Source organism: Cucumis melo, chromosome 1, assembly GCF_025177605.1.
Source record: "Cucumis melo cultivar AY chromosome 1, USDA_Cmelo_AY_1.0, whole genome shotgun sequence".
Taxonomy (NCBI): Eukaryota; Viridiplantae; Streptophyta; class Magnoliopsida; order Cucurbitales; family Cucurbitaceae; genus Cucumis; species Cucumis melo.
The window spans coordinates 11,414,152-11,434,558 of NC_066857.1; the positions used below are offsets into that span (position 1 = coordinate 11,414,152).

Sequence of the window (20,407 nt, forward strand, 5' to 3'; positions counted from 1 at the left end):
ACTAACAAAAACGAAAACATGTATAAAGAATATCCTTCTTCTTTTCTTTTTTATGTGTATAAAGGATCTTAAAAAAATCGTGTAAAAGGAATATTGAAAAAAATCGTTTATACCAGATTTAAAAAATAGATTTGGTTACGATCGTGTAGCAAATCTAAACGTGTAGCCAAATCTAAACGATTGTATACCAAATTTTGAAATTTTTTTTAGATTTGGAACCCCAAATGTAAATGATAATCTAAACGATCGTATACCAAAATTTGGAAAAAAAAGTTTAGATTTGAGATAGCTATCTAATTAAACGATCGTGTACCAAATCGCGTTACACGCACATGGTTGACGGAATATTTTTGATATTTTACACGATGGACATTTGGTTTTTTTCTATTTTCGAAATTTTTCTATACAATGTAAATATTTTGTCCATTTTTTATATTTTTGAAAAGACGCCAGATAATCACGGAGAGTTTTTTTATTCAAATTTTAATAGCTGCCTTCCATATGAAATATGCAGCCAAACAAGCAGCTTCCAGAACCTGGACCAGAATACCATACACCGACTTCCAAACAGTCCCTTCTAACTTCAAACCATTACGCTCTTTGCCAAAACCCTACTTTCAAACTTGAAAATAACAAACAAAATTAGAAACACAACATTGATGATCTAAACCCTAATCTTAAAAATGTCCCCTCTCGTTTTCCGATCCCGATTTATTTCCCTTCTGAAGAATCGCCATGGCCGTCTTATGAGCTCCGACCTCGCTTCAACCCCTTCCAAAGATGCCATCAATGCCTCTCAGAAGCTCGTCTCCGATCAGATTCCACCCGATGCTCAAACCACTTCTGCTACTTCTTCTTCTTCTTCCTCTAGTAAGCCCTGGAATTTCTTCAAGTATAGTTTGATTGGTGCTCTCACAGGTGCAACCGCGGTTGCTGGTTACGCTAGTTATGGTATTTTATCCCATCTTTCTTTATAACTCCTTATCTCTCGTTTAGCATGATGCTATTTGATCTGGTTTCTATTTGATTTTACTTCATGAATGGATTGGAGTAACGAGGTGCTGATTTGTGTTTTCAGCCTATAGTTATGACGAAATTGAGGAGAAGGCGAAAGCTTTACGTCGTTCTGCTAGTCATACTGCCATGGACGATGTCTCGGGGGTTGATGTAAGTATGAGGATGAACTGAATTCAAATTCTTTTCTCTTTATCTCGATTGTTTTCTTTATTGGATTGGCTCTTTTTCTTTCCAATGCACCCACTCAAGCATGATCAAGTTTTGTACCAACATAAGTGAACTAGTACGTGCCTGTTTATTGGGATTTCTGGGATGGTGCAATTCCAAATTGATTTTCCTTAGTCGTGGTTGAAATTATTTTGAGTTGTTTGTGTCAAATGAGGTTGCGTGATTATGTATGTTTCTTCCCCGTCTCTTTATACCAGCTTCATGGTGCGAAACATAACTTACCGCCATTGTTTTTCTTTTGCAGAAAGTTCAGGGCATGCTCTACTCCACGATAATGACAGGTAGAAGAACTCATCTTTCTTTTCTCGTTGACTTTTTCAATTCAAACATTTACTCATTGCATGACGTTAATCTTAAGATTAAGACCGTTTACGGTTTGTTGTTTGGTTAACTTTTTTTAAATAAGAAACGTTTCATTGACTTTTGAAGTAAGGGGAAAACCCGTACATCTATAGGTGATTATAAGTTTACAACAAATATTTCCAATTGGAAACTAAATAAGATAAACTTGAAAGCCCTGCTGGCTATAGAGCACAATAACTCTTTGGAACTTATTTACGTTGTAGAAAATAAGTTAGGTTGGAGTCTTGAGATGAAGGTTTATGGTTTGGGCCTTGGGGAGGAGGGCAATTAAAGAATTTGCTGTTGGGGGGCTGAGGTTTCCACTTTCCACTGGAGAGCAATAGCATAGCACAGAGGGAGACCGAAAGATCATCTCACTTTCTCTTTTAACTGTTATAATTATAAGCCCTAACTGTTATAGTTGTAGGCCCTAAATTATATCTTATTATAAGCTAAGAAATGTGAATGTAAAATGTGTGCCTTGATGCCTCAGCTGCTGGGCCTGGTCCCTAAGTGCATCCTTAGGTGATGCTTGATTGAGTGTGCTCTTGCCTTCACTAAGGTGCCTTTGATGTTTTTGTTCACCTATGCACATTTTCCAAATGCTGCTCCTCTGACTTGACAAAGTAAAGATTTGCAAATACATTGTAGACATTGCTATTTACCCTTTAATGCATTATATGGCAGCATTAACTTGTAGAATCATAGTTTCTTTAGTTGACGAGAAGAACCTTTTGGTGCAGTTCCTGCAAAACTTGTTGATGTTTACCTGGATCTGAGGAAGACAATTGAAGAACAAGTTAAAGTGCGTATGTTGTTTCAGTTAAACGTTACTCTTGGAAGTTTATCAGCCTTAGTAGATTCACTCATCTCTGACCATAAGTTTCTTGCTCATTGTAGGGTTATACTGAGCCCAATGCAGAAATGCTTCTTCCAGATTTGCATCCCATGGAACGACATGTCTTTACGCTTGTTTTAGATCTAAATGAGACTCTAGTGTACTCTGACTGGACGGTAAGCCTAATATTGAAGATAATGTTGAGTTCTTGTGCGCTCGTAATTTTTTGTTTTTATCATTTTAGGTGCTTCATGTTGTTTTGGCCTTTTCTGTATGGCTTCCTTGTTGGTCATATCAATTTTCTTCTTTGTGAGATGGTTTCTTAGCCAAAAAGCTGTTATTTGTAGTTAGTGAATTTTTAAATTGCATTTTTACTCTTGCCAAAAAAGAAAGCATTTTGTCTAGCTTTTTCACCTGTGTTTCATTTTTTTTTTCATTTCATCACATTTCTTTTTTATTTTTCTTATCAACAAACTCTTCTTACATATCATTGGATTTAAGATGTTTATCTTTTATGTTTGTGCTTGATGATAACATAGACTTGTTGGGGCATCTTTTCATTGGTTGTAACAACTTATTTTTTTTGTTTACAAAGCGAGAAAGAGGCTGGCAGACGTTTAAAAGACCTGGAGTTGACTCTTTCTTGGAACATCTTGCCCAGTTTTATGAAATTGTTATATACTCTGATCAGTCAAATATGGTAATTTGTTCTCTTTTCATCATAACATTGATTGCCGCATTTCATCACTACAAAGTTCTAATTTTTTTTGTTTTGCTATTGTAGTATGTTGATCCTGTCATTGAAAGGTTGGATCCCAAGCATTGCATACGATATAGGTTGTCAAGAGCAGCTACTAAGTATGAGAATGGAAAGCATTACAGGGTATGTTTTGGATGAGAGTTTAATTCTTTTTTTCTCTCTCTGATAAATTCTTCCCCAGTTTTTTGGATCTTACAATTTTGAATTCACGTGAGTCTCTAAGATGTGTTAAGTTGTTTAAAGCTAGCTCGTGATATAAAATTTACCATTCCATATTGAGTGCTATCTGGGCACCCAGCTTTTGCAACTCATCCACCTGGCAAGCCCCCATTTTGCTACTTTTTCTTATATATATATATATATATATATATATATATATATATACACGTTTTTATTCTCCTTTTCCTCTTTTTCCCTTTTTCATTTTTCTGTTTTTTTTCCTTTTTTTCATTTATTTTCTTGTACTGTGTGGATGGGAAAAGAAAATAAAAAGTTGTATACATATTATAAAATAAGAAATGAAATTGATTATGAAACCTCTACTAGCTCTAGGTCATGAAACGTATTTTCCACACTGTTATTTTAACTTCCCAAATTTCTATCTATTAATTGAAAGTAAATGATCTAGTGTATATGAGAAAATAAAATGTGAATAAACAAATATTATAAAATTAATAATACTGTCAAAGAGTTTGTAAATAAAGAAAAAACCACCTTTTCGTGGCTGCAAAAGGCAAAGTTAAAGTGTGAACCACTAACTAGAAATCCACCCCCCCCCCCCCCCCCCCATCCCCCACAACAAGTTTTTCCCTTCTACGTTACATCACCTATTAGTTGAGAACTTCTTGTAATTTCTTTGGATGAAAAGTTGTAAACGGAAAATAAGGTGATGATTTTTATTATTAATATAGTAATACAGTAAGGTAACACAATCAAATTTTATTCAATTATATAAGGCACCTTTTTGTTGACAGGACTTGTCAAAGCTTAACAGGGATCCCAGGAAGATTATTTATTTGAGTGGCCATGCATTTGAGAGTAGTCTACAACCAGAAAATTCTGTTCCAATAAAGCCATGGAAGTGTGAGACAGATGACACAGCTCTTCTTGATTTTATACCATTTCTTGAATGTAAGTATTCTGATATTGCAATTACTATGATGATAATTCATAACTAGGGATGATTTTGTTAGGTTACTACAAATTTGTTTTAACAAATGCGGGCATTTCCTTGATTATGCAGTTGTTGCGCGAAATAGTCCAGCTGACATCAGACAAGTACTAGAATCGTATAAAGGATGTGACATTCCAACAGAATTTATAAGACGTTCTAAAGAGCATCAAAGGTGATTCTCTTCTCTCTCTCTCTCTCTTTTAACCTTTGCTACTGTTGCATTTTTATTCTCTCTTGGTCTCTTTCAATTTGAATTATAATTCTAGTTTACTTTGTTATTTTCAATGTGTAGGTCTAGTCTGTCCTTCCTTTCTTTTATTTTAGTCCTTGTGCTTTTATAAATAGAACTTAATATCTTACATTAATTATAGTTCATTAATAGAAGAAATTTACCTGGCATGGTGTCTTGTCAGTCAACTTTTTTGTTAGCATTTAAGGATAATTGGCATTGGAAAGCAAGAGGTCATAAACTAAATATATTAATGCTTTGGAACCAAATATCCTTCTGGTTGGTTTTTTATTTTCAGAAACTTGTGTCCTTGAACATTTACCGTCCTTTTCATCTATGCATGAAAAACTGTTTCTAGTGAAAAGAAAAATGAAAAAAAAAGAATAAAAAAGGCCATATAGTTCAAAACGAAAAATTACAAGGACTAGAATCATAATCAACCTTTTTACTTAATCATCTATTGCTTTGGCGTTGCCTTTGTTCAAATTCTTTCCTCCTTAAGCTTTTGATACCAAAGGCAGTGTATGCAAAGGAAATAGTTCCATTGTCACTTATGATCTATATTGGTTGTTGGACATTCAGAGATTTGCGGGATTGGTGAGAATACCACTCGTCTAGATTATTGTTTTATAAGTATACTTACCTGATCCATTTTGAGGCTTAATTTACTATTTTTGCTTTAATTTTAGGGGCATTCTAGTATCCTTGTAAAGTTGGACTATTTTTTTTATTTATTAAAAGACATCTAACAGAGTTAATTTGAAATGCCTTTGAAAAAAGTTAACTAAAAATGCTTGCAAAGTAGAAAAGATGGAAATTTACGCATTGTCAGATGAAATCAAATTAGATAACCAATTAATTTATCTTAAAAATAGAAAGAAAGGGAAGGACCAATTAGTTTCTAATTGATTAGAGTCTGTGATGGACCGCTTGGACCCGTTGGTTACTAAAGCAAGTGGCAAAAAGTTAAAAAAGGATTGATGAATGGTGCAAACCCTAAGTGTCACCTACCATAGATAGTTCTTAGTAAAGGGACTTAAACAACTTCTCATACTTAAGTCCACTCCTTGTCCCAAATGCTCCAGAAAGGATAGAGAAGATGAGTGATTTTGTTGTCCTTGTACCATTTGTTGCATCCATTTTATGATTTCAACTATTGACATATCAGTACTTCAAATGTGATATATCTCATTCTCATTCAAGAATCAATAATCTTAACTAATGATGCAGGCGGATTCAAGAACAGAAGCAGCAGGGGCGAATATGGAAACGTTGAGATCAAGATATAGTGTAAAAAGTTGATTGAAGATGTTGTCAAACAAAAACAAAGAATATTGTTTAGAATCAACTGGAGCCAACACTCTTCGTTCAGGCCAAGAAGCAACTTCAGATTGATTCCATCGATTTTCTCTTCTACATTCCATTAGTTGCAGCTTCTTGATACACAAGAGCAGTACGTAACATTTTCTTTTTGTCTCACCAATTTGAATAACCTTCCCCTCCCCCATAATTTTGCAACTTATTTGACCCATCATTTCTGGAGAAGAGATTCTTCTGCCAGGCAATGGAGTTTTGATTGTGTGTCATTTAGCTCCTTCCGAGTATTCCTGAATAGCTATTACTGTTCAAGTTTAGTTACAATTATTAACCCTTTGATTTTGTTTTGTTTTCTTTTTTAAAAAGATTATATTTGTATAGATCAATATTATATTATATCAAATTAGAGTAGTTGCCTCTCAATTTACTGGTTTTTTTTTTTAACTTTATTTGACTTCATCGTTACCTTCACTTGACAATGTAATATATTCTTGTTTTAAGTATTTGGTCACACATCATTTACACTATCACAAGTAATTGATTGATTTGATATGTTTAGTAGATAAATTTGTACCAAATTGCCGTGATATATGTAAGATGAATAGAATATTGGGTTTGCAATAGTACAATTGTGAGACTAAGGATTGAACTTCTGACCTCCAAGGACGAGCATGACTTGTCATACGTGTTGATGGTGATAAATGCAAGACTAAATAGAAGAGTCCTAGCACAATGAAGTTTGAAAGTTTGAAAATTGGCCGGTTGGTTTTATAACATGTTGCTGTTGGTTTTGTTGATGCAAAACTAAAGAAAACATTGAGTTTTTGCGTGAAATCTGAACGGTGATTGCTGTTGTTAGATGATTAAAAGATGTTATTAAAACTCTAATGCACATGCACAAAAATTTAATAATTGAAGAATACATCTAAATGGTAACATTTGTATTATTTGTTTGTGCTTATTCATTGTTATTTGTTGGCAAATGGGAAGTCACTTTCTTTGATAACTTCAAAGTCTTTGCCTCTTGTAGCAGTCTGATTCTGAGTCATTTTCCTTCTCAGCTTGACGCCAAAGCCTTATTTATCTTTTTTTTTTTTTATCGATGTGTACCCAATAATAAAGTATGACATCTATTCTTATTTATGACATCTATTCTTATTTCTGTATCTTTTGAATTTTCAACTGCTTACGACTTTTCTTTTTAACTCTTAAATGCATTGCTTGCTATTTCCTATTTCATACCTACTTTTCTTTTGGTAAACTATGACTACATTTCTCAATCTATTTATTGATGTTTTTGTTTAATGCATATATTTTACTATTAGTAATATATATATATATATATATATATTCTCAAGTTTGTAGATTTTCTTTTTTCTTAAAAGAAAATGTATTCGCATAATGACCAATTTTGCTTTTATAATTTGCTTAAGAATTTTTCTTATGATGCTTTTAGTCTTTCGAGAGTTTATTTCAAATATCTATTTATACTATTAAATAAAAGTGTCTAAATTGAACTACAAAAATTGTAAATTCAGGTTACATTGGTATCACTAGTGTAGAAGCAATGCTTTTCTGGTAGTATTTTCTTTTAACTTTAAAAAGCACTTTACATATATTTTTTTTTTCCTTCTTAAATTGCAAATGTAACTTGTGGACTCTGATGTAGTTGTATTAAAACTTTCCATTCAATAGGTTCCTATTCGATCTGGTCAGTAAGTATTTAAGTAGAAAAATTGAATTATTAAACAGTTTTAAGATAATATCAAATTAACACAAAATTCAAGGTTTAGAGATGGTGTGGTTATTTAGAAAAATGAAAATAAATAACTTAATAGTAAATAAAGTGAACCTTTTAAAAAGAATTAAGGGGAAAAAAAATGAAGAAGACAAAGTCTGAGATTTGTGTACATGAATTTAGGCAACATTGTATCAGCATGGGGGTGTAGAAAGATGGTTTGTTTAGCATGTTTATATAATTTAGGTTCATGGGTTCTCAACCTCTGAGCTACTCCTTTTATAATTATGTTTCACACTAATTCATTTTTCTTTTATTTATTTATTTTCTTTATTTCATCTTTTGTATTTTTAGTATTTCCAAATAATTTAGTGTATATAAACACACTAAAATACAATCAAATTAAAGTAAAAATTGGATTACTGTATTATAAACAAAACAATACTCAAACTGATATATCAAATAATTTACCAAAATAACAAAGTAAAGTGAAGTAAAAACTAATAAATATACAAGTATATCATTAAATTAATTATTAATTAAGACCAGAAATTGTATGTGATATGAATTTAAAGATATTACAAGTTTAACAACTTAATCTTAGGACATTCTCATGTGCGAAAATGAACATAGTTAACAAAAGTCAAATTAGGGAGCTTCGACAAGAATGGTAAAAAGGTTAACAAAATTTAGGTTCATACCTCAACAATATGAAAGTCTGTAAAAATGGCACGGATACAATCCACTTCAAATGAACAATGAAACTGAAAAGTGAAAAGTGACCTTATGGTTCCCTGACTTTAGCGTGAAATTTGATTTATACGTGATTTCTACTCGGATTATCATTTGATTACCTTTTTTTTTTTATTAGTTAATTGTCAATATATAATGACCTTTTTCTTTTATTCTTGTATAATTACCTTTTGGTCAGTTAGTCAGTAGTTAAAGTGTTTGATATTATCATCTATTATTTGGCACGTCGTTAGTTGTTTATGATTTTGTCATCTAATAGCAATATTGTTATTTGACATTGTTCCTAATATTATCATTTGATTTTCATATGATTTTGTTCTTTAATTGTGATCTTATTAGCTTCTATTCTTTGATATTGTTTATAATATAAATTGCTTTCGTTAACGCACTTCATTGACACATAATTAGTAGTTTATGGTATTATCAACTGTTTTTCTTTTTTTTTTGTCAATTAGCATGTAGTCATGACACTAATGGTTGAATTACTATTAACATCTAATAAAAATCAATTGATAATCATATAGGCTAAATTATTAAAAAAAAAAGTCTCAAAACTTTGTGGGCCGTGTAAAAAATGTCCATGAATTTTTAAAAGTTTCAAAAACACCATTAAGCTTTCAAAAAATGTTAAAAATACCCTCACCGTTAGTTTGGAAAGGAAATCGTTAAAATTTTGTTTCAAAAACACCTCTAAATTATTGAAAAATTTCATAAATACTATTAAACTTAAAAAATAATAATTAAAAAGTCAATATTTTCATCAATAGTTTCACTTTAAAAAAATTTCATAAATACCCTTAAACATGTCAACTGATCTCGTATACCTGACATTTATAACGAGTCAAGTATATTTCATCTTGACACTTATAAAATATATATATAAAAAAAAACTTCTATTCTTGACACTCGATTACTTGATTCATTTAAAAGTGTTAAATAAACAAATACTTGATTGAGGAAAAATGTCAAGTAATGCTATTTTTGTAGTAGTGAATATAAATAATATATGTATTTACTTATTGGAAACTAATAAAATATTTATTTAATAATTTAAATTTATTGATAATTTTTTCAGAAATACCCATCTAATAGAATTTAATTTAGGGGTCTTTTCAAAAATATAAAAAAAGGACAAAATATTTACACTCTATAGAACAATTCTAAAAACGGAAAAAGTTTAGAGACCCACCGTGTAAAATACCAAAAATGCCCCGTCTACCACGCTGTCAATAGCACGTGTAATATATTTGAGATCGTTTAGATTTGGTTATTGTTTGATACGCGATCGTTTAGATATGACTACAATTTATCTTTCCAATTCATCGTTTAATTTTGTTACACGATCGTTTAGATTTAGAGACCCAAATCTAAATAATTTTTTTAAAAAAATTTGGTACACGATTTTTTTAATTCTTATGGTACATGATCGTTTAGATTTCTTTACATGATCGTTTAGATTTTTGTACATGATCGTTTACATTTGGCTACTCCAATCCAAATGTCTTTTTTCAAGATTTTTTATACACGATCGTTTAACTTTTTTAAACGACCGTTTCGTTTACATTTGACTACTCCAATCTAAATGATTTTTTTTCAAGATTCTTTATACACAATCTTTTATTTTTTTATACGATCGTTTACATTTGGTTACTCCAATTTAAATGATTTTTTTTCAAGATTCTTTATACACGATCTTTTAGATTTTTCTATTTTGTTGTACATAGTCTTATACACAGTCGTTTAGATTTGGTTACCCAAACGTAAACGCGTAAATAAAAAAGAAAGACGATGGAAAGAAATCGAAGCGAAAAAAAAAACGAAGAGTAAAAGAAGAAAAACGATGGAGAGATTAAACGACATAAATAAAGAATTGAAAAATAAGAAACACGATGGAAAGAAATCGCAGAAAAGAAAAAGAGAAAAGAAGAAAGACGAAATCGCAGGGGAAGACAGGGAAGACAAAATAACAGGAGAAAGACGAATTGCAAGGAAGAAAAGAAAGATAGAAGGGAAAATCTGAAATATTTAAAAAATGGCTAACCTTCGAGTTTTGTTACACGGGCCGTAAATAGTTTACAGTCTTGTTAGATTTATGTAAGTTTCCTTTAATCTATAACCATAAATTAAATTGAAATAATTATAGAAATAATAGACATTATAGAATTTAATTTATGGTTATAGATTGAGTTTTAATTATAAAAAAACAACTATTAATTAATTGAGTCCAAACCTAGTATATAAACACAAAGTTATTTGGATGTTTTTCACATTTTGTGTCAATTCTGACTTTTTGAAGGTGAAAGATTGCTCGAGATGAAAATGAAGATTATTGTTCATAATAAAAATATATTTGCTAAATTTCTATATTTCATTATAGTTTTTACTTTTTTTTTTTAATAATTCAATAGTTCATAATATTTTTTGTCCATTCATATACACAACTTCACTTTTTTAAACTTTAAATTTATTAAAAAAGAATGAGGTGCATTTCTTAGGATAACAAAAAGTTGTTTAAAATTTCTTTTAAGGTCATTGACAAAAATTGTAATTGTTCACAAATTTATGCCACAACAAATAGAAAATAAAAATAGAGAACCTTCTTGCATTTGAAATTTTATAGTTATTACATTTATTATAATGCGTTTAAAATTGCATTTAAATATTTATAATTTTTAAGAGAAATATGTTCAGAATAACACAATTGTGAGAAAATTATTGAACGGAATCTAAAAAGGGAGAACATTTTTTTTATTCCACAATTCCAATAAATCCAAGTTTTGCACATACGTTAATATATAAATTAATTGATAATTTGTGAACAATTAGTTTTAAAAGAGTCATAATGAAAATATATATAAAATATACTGAAATCAAAAGTGATAACATAACGGCAGAAGCAAGTTTCCCTATGGCACGCCACAGTCACTTCTTGTCAGTCGCCATCTTTCCTCTACCTCTATCTCTACCTTTACCTGAAAAATTAAATATTTAAAAAGTGAGTATAAAAATATACTCAGTAAGGGACCTACTACTAGTCCTACTAGGTGTTTGTTAACTTTCTATTAGAGTCTTATAAAGTAGTACCCTAAATTGGCGCGTTTTTTAACATGTGCAATCCGTGATACTGTATAAACATCTCTGGTCTTTGGCGAACCCAAAGGAACACCTAGGACAAAACTGGTTTTCGGTGAACATAAAGGAACACCTAGGACAAACTGGTTTTTAGTGAACTCGAAAGAAACACTAAGACAATCAGGTTGTGAGTGACCCCGTCAAGCCACTCATATACATATCGTCTTATACTGAACTAGTGATCCCATCGGATTATACAGTCATAAAAAGATGGTGATCTTGAAGGACACTCATGTGGGTACGACTCTAATAGATAAAGTTAACTGAACATCCTATCCATAGCATGTAGAATAACATAACAAGCATGACATGAATATTAATCATAGTATTCTTAATCGTGAGGTTTATATTTCATGCATTAATATTAACATCATCAATCATCATCATTAACATAACTCAGTCATAACTATCATTCATTATCAACATCAATACATTATGCATTTTAGTTACATCAATGCATAATAAGAATATCAAATGCAAACTCTTACTTCAGTACGAGGGTCTAGAAGAAGAATCTCTTATCTGAAGATTAGCTTAATCCTGACAGCAAGGTCAAGCTTCCCAAGAGAAATCATAAACAGTAAGGGTAAAAATATACTAAGTTCAATAACTTAATAAACAGTTGCTTAAGGATCCAAAAATTCATTTAATTCAACTTACCCAAAGTTGAGTTGAAGTCGAATCCAATTCAACCTTAATTTAGGAAAAATTCCACAGCACCAACTCCCTATTTGATCTAACCAGTCCTTTATAAAAAAGTAATCCAATTAATCCAAAATTAAATTATTTAGGGTCCAAAATTAATCTTTGTTGGGCATTAACCAAAACCCAATCAAACTTACAAAAAATAGGTGAAAAAGACCCAAAAATAATTTTGGCGGCTCAACGGCTTGGCTAGAGAGGAAGGTAGACACGTGCGGCTCGACTGAAGGAGGGAATCGTCTCGGGTAGGGGTCGCTCGTGCTATGGCTCGACGTACGTGGATGTGCGGCTTGGAATGAGTCGCATGTGGCTTAGGCGTGGCTTGCGCGGGTCGAAGTTTGTGTGCGCAGCTTGGTGACTATGCTCATGGCTAGGCTCGGCTGAAGTTCGACGGACGGAGAAGTACCGGCTTTGTCCTGACGTTCGTAGACGCAGTTGCTGAACGGTGTGCAACCGTGATAGGTGGAAAAGCTCAACGGAGCAATGCAGCGACAAGCGAAGATATGCAAAAGAGGCTTCGATAGTGACGACGTTTCGTGGTGGCTGTCAAATGGAGGAGAGAACGACGGCGGCGACGGCGGATCCTTGTTGGTAGCTAAGGTTTCCTTTGTGAGGTTAGAGTTCCACAATGAAGAAGATAAGGTGCACAACTCCACACATGAGGCCTATTTAAATAAAAATAAAAATATTATTATTATTATTATTTTCATTTTTACTTTTTTCTTCTTTCTCAGTCTTTTCCAAATAAACCAATTATATCTTCTCTCCATTCATTTACAACCAATCAAATCTTTTTTTAACTCGAATATTCTCTCTCGTCAATAACTCTTCCTATCAAATCATCATCTCTATCTTCTTTTATTATTTTCTTTCAAAATAATTATATCTTTTCTCAAATAATTATATTATTCCCAATAATGTAATTATTCTCATCCTTTTCACAAATTAATTAATTATATATATATAATCCCCTCAATTTCACCAAATATAAATCCACCAAAAGTTCCAAATTTTAAAATAGTTAATTATCTATTTTTCCAACAATATTTAATTAATTCTAATTTCTCTAAAATTAAATAATTTTTTCAACTAATTCAAATAACATCCAAAATAATTTTAAATTGGGCAAAATTAAACTTAAGATAATTCAAATTAAAATTATCTTATTTTGGGGCGTTACAAAAATTATATCAATTTTTTAGCACACTTTGATTTTTCAACGATTATTGAATGAAAAACTTATAGTTATTTAAATTACACACTTCAATAATTTTAAGATGAAGTTTAAGGTAAGTATGTATTATAAAGCAACTTAGCATATTTAAAAGGTAAGAGTCTGCTTAATAGGCATGAAAATGTTAAGAAATGATCAAATAAAAATGTAAAAAGAACAAAAAAAAAAAAAAAAAAAAAAACAAGATGCAATTATTTGTAATTAATAAAAGGAAAAAGTCACATATATGTAAACTAAAATAAAGAATTTGATTAGTTTTTCTTATATTTAATCATGTTTGCTTATAATTAGTAATATGTTACATTTGCTACTACTGGAAAACATTAACGTTGTTGAACGTGTAAATATTATATTATAGACTTTTTATATTTAAATATTACTAAACAAAATAATATGTCACTAAGAGTAAGTTTTTTTTAGTATAATTGAGTAGGGAAATTCAAACTACAAAACTTCACAGATACTAATATACTTTGATGACAAATGAGCTATGTTATCTTTTACAATTAAGAGTAATTTAAAATAAAATTAAACTAAGTACTACAGTTTTAATTTAGAAGCAAACATTTGTATATACAGTGATAAATTACCTCTTCAACCATAACAATGAGTCTCAAAGCATCTACTTATTCTTCATTTATATACATTGTAACAATTTTCTATGAATGTCGCTTGAAAAAATCTAAGATCGCATGTTCATATTAATTATGCATAACAAAATATAATTCTAAATATGATCTAAAAATAAATTTTATAAAAATGACTTCACAAATTTAATACAATAAAACAATTCAAATCTTAAAATAAAATTTAACAAAAAAGAAAAGAGAAATAAGAAAATCCTCAATGAATTTGAACCATAAAAAAAAGATAATGAAGAAAGAAAAAACAACGGTTAGTTTATTTCCAACTTAATAGAAATATTTATTAGAAAGAGAAAATTATCGTAATAAATGTCATTATATCATTTTTTTTACCGTCTTACGTGTATATCTTCAAGTCTTTATCTAAAATCATCAAGTATTAACATATTGTAACGCACAAAATACATAAAAGCAAAGCCAAATATGAGTGATGTGAGTTGGATCAATCAATATTATATATTAGATTAAAAATTTGGAAGTAGACCAACACATGACAATACAACTATATAAATACAAAACACAATTAAAGAACAAAAAAGTAATCAAGGTGAGTCAAACTCAGATTTCAGATTACCATTGATTTATTATGTTTTTTTTCTTAGAATAAACACGACCTAATGCCATTGAATTTTATTATGGAAGGCTTTAGTTTTGATAATTTATAAATAAATAGATTCAATTATCAAGTATTCCTATAATATGAAGTATAAGGATATGGTTAAAAGTAGGGGTGAGCAGCGAGCGGTGGGGGTCAGTTTTCCAACCAAATCGCTCCTGAACCGACCACAAGTTGGCACAAAAGTTACAAAATCGGCTTTAGCTGCTGTTTCCAACAAAACCGGCCGGTCCGACAGTCGGTCGGTCGGTCGATTTTGGTCGATTTTTTTTTTCTTTTCCTGCCTTTCTTTTTCCTTCTTTTTTTTTCTTTTTCTTTTCCTTTTTTCATTTGTTTTTTGAAACGTGAAATATATAGATTCAATTTCCTTTTTCCTTTAACCTTTGAATTTCCTTTTACAAAATATTATGGATTGTGGTTTATTGCTGGAACAAATTTTTTTTTGATAGACGATTTTAAAAGTTGAGAATTGCATCATTTTGTTTTATTTCTCTTTTTAAACCTAAAGTTATAATTATATAATACTATATATATATATATATATATATATATATATATGAGAAACTTTCTTAAATATAACAAACTACTGAAATATTTATAGCATGTGTAACAAAGTCCATAAATTTAGTCATTTTTTAAATATTCCAGATTTGTCATTCCATCATTTTCTCCTGTAAATTTTTATCATCTTCTTCCTCTGTACTCGTGCATTTCTTCCATCCTTCTTTTCTTTAGATTTGGGTAACCAAATCTATTTCTTTATATTCCTGTTTCTTCTTTTTTTTTCATTGTATCTTCTTTCTTCTTTTCTTTTCATTGCATCGTCTTTCTTCTTTTCTTTTTTAGTCATATGGTGTATAAAGAATCTTGAAAAAATTGGTTAGACATTTAAATTATAGTAATCAAAAGCTAAAAGATTGTGTATAAAAAATATTGAAAAAAATCGTCTTTCTTTTTTTCTTTTTTACGCAAATGGTGTATAAAGAATCTTAAAAAAATTGGTTAGGGATCTAAATTAGAGTAACCAAAATAAAAAGATCGTATATAAAGAATATTGAAAAAATCGTTTATACCAAATTTTGAAAAAAAAAGGTTTGGAACCCCAAATCTAAACGATCGTGTAGCCAAATCTAAACGATCTTATACCAAATTTTGAAAAAAAAAAATGGTTTAGATTTGGGGTAGCCAAATCTACACGGTGTAGACAAATTTAAACGATCGTGTACCTAATTAATTAAACGAGATCGTATACCAAATAGCGTTACCAAATATATTACACGCATTGTTGACGAGGTTGTTCACACAAGATTTCAGGAGAATTTAATTAACTTTGTATATTGATTGATATATGGTGTTGTGGATACAATCTCTAATATTTACTCCTCTGATTCTTTCTCTTGAATACAAAAAATAAAATTTAGAACTTCGTGGTCTTCGATCTTCAAGAAGTTGTAGTTGCAAGTCAATTCGAGCTTCAATCTTCTGGAATTCAACGAAAGTTTGATTTTCCAAATCTTCGATCTTTCAGAATGATGATCTCAAGGTTGATGATAACTTGCACGTCTTGAGAGCCTTCAGAAGTTTTTGTCATCAATTCTTTAGAGCTTCAATTCTTCTTTTCAACCAAAGGTCCTTAAATGAATGATGAATGGTAGATGTCTCTATTTATAGAGAAATTTTATGGGCTTTTGGTGGGCTTAGGCCCATTTGCTTTTTAAGCTTGGGCTTGGGCCCATCTGCCTCTTGCTTTTATTTGTTGGGCTTGGGTTTGGGCCCATTTCTTTTGTAGATTTGGCTCGGGCCCACTTGTTTGATAGACTCGAGTCCATTATTTCTTAGTTTAATTTTTATATTTAAGGCTTAACTAGATTGAGTATGAGAAAACTTAATTATCCAAACTCAATCGATTTATAATTATCACAATGTTTATTGTGATGACCTGACGAGATTTAGTTAGCCGAAATTTCTTGCTGAGAGGCATTTTTGGTATTTTACACGGTGGGCCTATGAGCTTTTTCCATTTTCGAAATTATTCTATACAATGTAAATACTTTGTCGCTTTTTTATATTTTTGAAAAGATCCCTATATATATCAAGTTAAAAAAAAAATACATGGGTCGGTTCAAATAGATCAATTGACCATATCAACCAAACCGACTAACGACAACTCGGTTGTTGAGTTTCTAGAACCAAAACTCGACCGTCGATTGTACTATTCCAATCGTCCAACCTCGATTCGTTCGTTCGATTTTTGAGCCTACCATGTTCACTCCTAATTAAAATTTTAAACATAAAAATTAATGGTTTAAACAGTAAAATATCAAAATTAGGAAACTAAAAGAGGAAAAAAAAAAGATGTATATGTGTTAAAGAAACCGATTTCTCTCTCTAGTACAAATTGAATTTTCCCAATTCATCCTCCTCCTCGTACGAACCGAACCTCCTCCAAAAGGATCCCCAAAAACTCTTTCAATTTCTGTACTACACAAATCACAATACACCACCTCCCTTCTTCTCCCCTTTTATATACATTACTCCCCACAATATGCTCTTCATATTCCCCCTTCTCCACTCCCAATGCTCCGCTTTCTCTTCCTCCTCCTCCTCCTCCTCCTCCTCTCCTCCGCCGCCGCCCACAGCGGTCACTCCGATGAGGACGCCGCTCCCGAAGACGGCCCTTCCCCTTCCCCTAACCTCCGCTCCAAACCTCTCATCCTCGTCAAGATCGCCTGCCTCATTCTCATCTTCTTCGGTACCTTCATCCCCGGTATCTCCCCCTGTTTCTTCAAATGGAACGACGGCTTCCTCCTCCTCGGCACTCAGTTCGCCGGCGGCGTCTTCTTCGGCACCGCTATGATGCATTTCCTTTCCGATGCTAACGAGACCTTTCGCGATTTGACTGATAACGACTATCCCTTCGCCTTTATGCTTGCTTCTTCGGGGTTTTTGATGACCATGGCCGCGGATTGTGTGATTTCCTATCTCTATCGCAAACCAACCGCTGATTCTTCAACCGATGTTGAACTTGGAGGTAATTAATTATACATATATTAACTGTGATGATTTGAATTTGAATTTAAATTTGAGTTTTGTTACTCTGTTTGACTGTGAATATCAATCTGTTGGTGCTGTATTCTGAATTGCGTGATGAATCTTGTTTTTAACTTTTGTGGACTCTTTGATTTGATTCAAAGAGAAAATCCGATTTGCTATTTCTTGAAAATGTGCAATTTCCTAAGCTTGGTTTGAACCAGAATCTGAGGAAAAAACCAAAAAGTGAAACAAGACAAATTTATTATTAATATTGGGGGGCTTACAAATCACCTTTCTAAAAGCTGTTTCCCTTTTTCTTCTTGTTTTCTTTATTTATTTATTACCATTGAATTTGGTGTTTGGGATAAATGAGTAATTAACTATCCAAATTCCAACACATTTCTATTGTTTTTTTATTTATTATTATTATTCAATTTTAATTATTAAATTACAAGTTTAGTCCGGCCTCTGAATTTTTAAAGATTGTTTTTTTTTTCTTTTAGTTTTATGTGTTGTATTATTTAGGATGGGTTCTTCTCATTTTTATAATCATGGTTTTCACTTTTGTTAAAACACACTCTGAACTCAATTTTTTGTGCGTAACCAATAACATAAAGTAAGGAAGTTGTGTTTATTAACTTGTTATTTGAATTCACAAGACCAAAATTCGAAAGTTTAAGTCCCTATTTCTTTTTAACTTATGTTTGTCTACCCATTATCTCTTTCTTTAGTATGATTTTCACATTTAAAGAAACTATTGAAATAAGAGTCTATAGTTGGAGAGTCGAATCTAATTGGGTTTGTTCAATAGGAAAATATATTTTTGTGTTGTAAACTTCATACAATAGATTAGTTTTGAAAATAGTTGAAGATAACACTCGGAAAACAAAAACATTATTTTGCTGTTGCATGTGTTTGCTCATTCTTTGATCGGTTTCTAAAATTTACGATTTACTTGTAATCATTATTCATTTTATATTTTAAAATTGATTGGAAGTAGTAATCAAGTATAACTCAGTAACATAGTTGGCCAATAAAACAACTACCAAAACAAACATCAATAATCTGAAAGTAAAGCAAGAAATTAAAAAATCAATTTTTCCATAAACAAATTAAAATTTGTTTTTTGAAAAAACATTTTTCAATCAGTTCCAACTTCCAACCCGATTTGTTTTTTTAAAAAAAAAAAAAAATAGAAGTGTATTTATTGTTGGTATTTATAAAACCCTCAATAATTTTGGTATTCTTTCACTGCAGGAGCTGCAACTTCACCCTCAAAGTTTCAGGTAAGCTGCACTTCATCTCATGCTTATGATTTCTAAATACCTAATTATTTTTCTTTGCAAAAAAAAAAAAATATATATATTGTATAATGCATATTACCATCATAAGAGCTTGGAGTAATTTTGAAATATACAAATATAAATGCCAATTTATGATTGTGTTTGGGAATGACCTTTGATTTTCATTAAATAAAACAGTTTTAAAACCATCAAATTAACTATGAGAAATATTTTTCATTAAGTTTCAATATTAAACATTCTCACCCTTGAGTTTTCGTGAATGCCCATTTTGGTCTATGGCATTAACTTTTCGTTAAGTAAAAGTATTCATTAAGGGAAATTTCTAAATTAAATTTAGTTGTGATGGAAAATTAATGAAAAGCTAATAAATTGTTATCAATCAAGACAAAAGGTGAGTATTTAGTATAAAATAATTAGGTTAAAATTAATTTTGAAGCATGGGATAAAAATGTAATTTTTCGAAGAAAAAAAATGTAGCTATCAAAGCTACCCAAACACCCCTTTTATTCATATTAGCAACTTGAACTTATTTTATATGTAATTCAGGTCCAAAATGGCAGCAATGGGCATCATCCACATCCACACCAAGCCCTCACAACAATGGGTTCATTTGGGGACAGCATTTTACTGATTGTTGCATTGTGCTTTCACTCCGTCTTTGAAGGCATCGCCATCGGAGTTGCAGAGACCGAAGCCGATGCCTGGAAAGCCCTATGGACAATCTCCCTCCACAAGGTTTTTGCAGCCATTGCCATGGGCATTGCTCTCCTCCGAATGATCCCAAACCGTCCTTTGTTGTCGAGTGCTGCCTATTCCTTTGCCTTCGCCATCTCGAGCCCCATTGGCATTGCAATTGGAATCGTAATCGATGCCACGACACAAGGTGCGGTGGCAGATTGGATATTTGCAATCTCAATGGGGCTGGCTTGTGGAGTGTTCATTTATGTGTCCATAAACCATCTGCTTTCGAAGGGATACACCCCTAGGGATTCAGTAGTTGTGGATAATCCAAATTACAAGTTTCTTGCTGTGCTTTTAGGAATTGGAGTTATAGCTATTGTGATGATTTGGGACACTTGATTCTCAAAATATAAGAACAGTGAATAGGGCTTTAGTTTGTTATGTAAAGTTCAAGAGTTTTTGTTTTGTTTTGTTTTGCTTTTCTTCCCCCTTGTTTTCAGCCTAAGTTTTGCTTGATTTTTATGTATTTTCTTGAGTGCAGCTAGCTAATGGGATAATTGCTGATGGCTAGCAAATAAGTGTAACATTTCACCTGAATTTAATATGAAAAAACAGTCGAAAGAGTTTAAGATGAAAAGAAAACAAACAAACAAAAACAAGTTTTC

General features: G+C 31.3%; 2 protein-coding genes and 1 long non-coding RNA gene across 3 annotated transcripts; 2 read left to right on the plus strand and 1 right to left on the minus strand.

Moving 5' to 3' along the window:
* Positions 1-550: 550 nt before the first annotated feature.
* Positions 551-6,328, plus strand: LOC103501237 (mitochondrial import inner membrane translocase subunit TIM50). Its single transcript, XM_008464766.3, has 10 exons — positions 551-951; positions 1,079-1,167; positions 1,490-1,526; positions 2,331-2,392; positions 2,488-2,601; positions 3,021-3,125; positions 3,210-3,308; positions 4,160-4,316; positions 4,429-4,531; positions 5,819-6,328. Exons 1-10 carry the CDS (start codon positions 684-686, stop codon positions 5,862-5,864), a joined length of 1,080 nt encoding a protein of 359 aa, XP_008462988.1. The 5' UTR covers positions 551-683; the 3' UTR covers positions 5,865-6,328.
* A 4,795-nt stretch (positions 6,329-11,123) lies between these two features.
* On the minus strand, positions 11,124-12,877 carry LOC127149868 (uncharacterized). Its single transcript, XR_007821689.1, has 4 exons — positions 12,371-12,877; positions 12,189-12,274; positions 12,017-12,085; positions 11,124-11,368 (listed from the first exon to the last, which is right to left on the minus strand). It is a non-coding gene; the product is annotated as an uncharacterized LOC127149868 (long non-coding RNA).
* A 4,179-nt stretch (positions 12,878-17,056) lies between these two features.
* LOC103501236 (zinc transporter 11) lies at positions 17,057-20,207 on the plus strand. The gene is made up of 3 exons (XM_008464765.3): positions 17,057-17,755; positions 19,015-19,043; positions 19,608-20,207. The coding sequence occupies exons 1-3, from the start codon at positions 17,302-17,304 to the stop codon at positions 20,139-20,141; spliced, it is 1,017 nt and encodes a 338-aa protein (XP_008462987.1). The 5' UTR covers positions 17,057-17,301; the 3' UTR covers positions 20,142-20,207.
* The last annotated feature ends 200 nt before the right edge of the window (positions 20,208-20,407 follow it).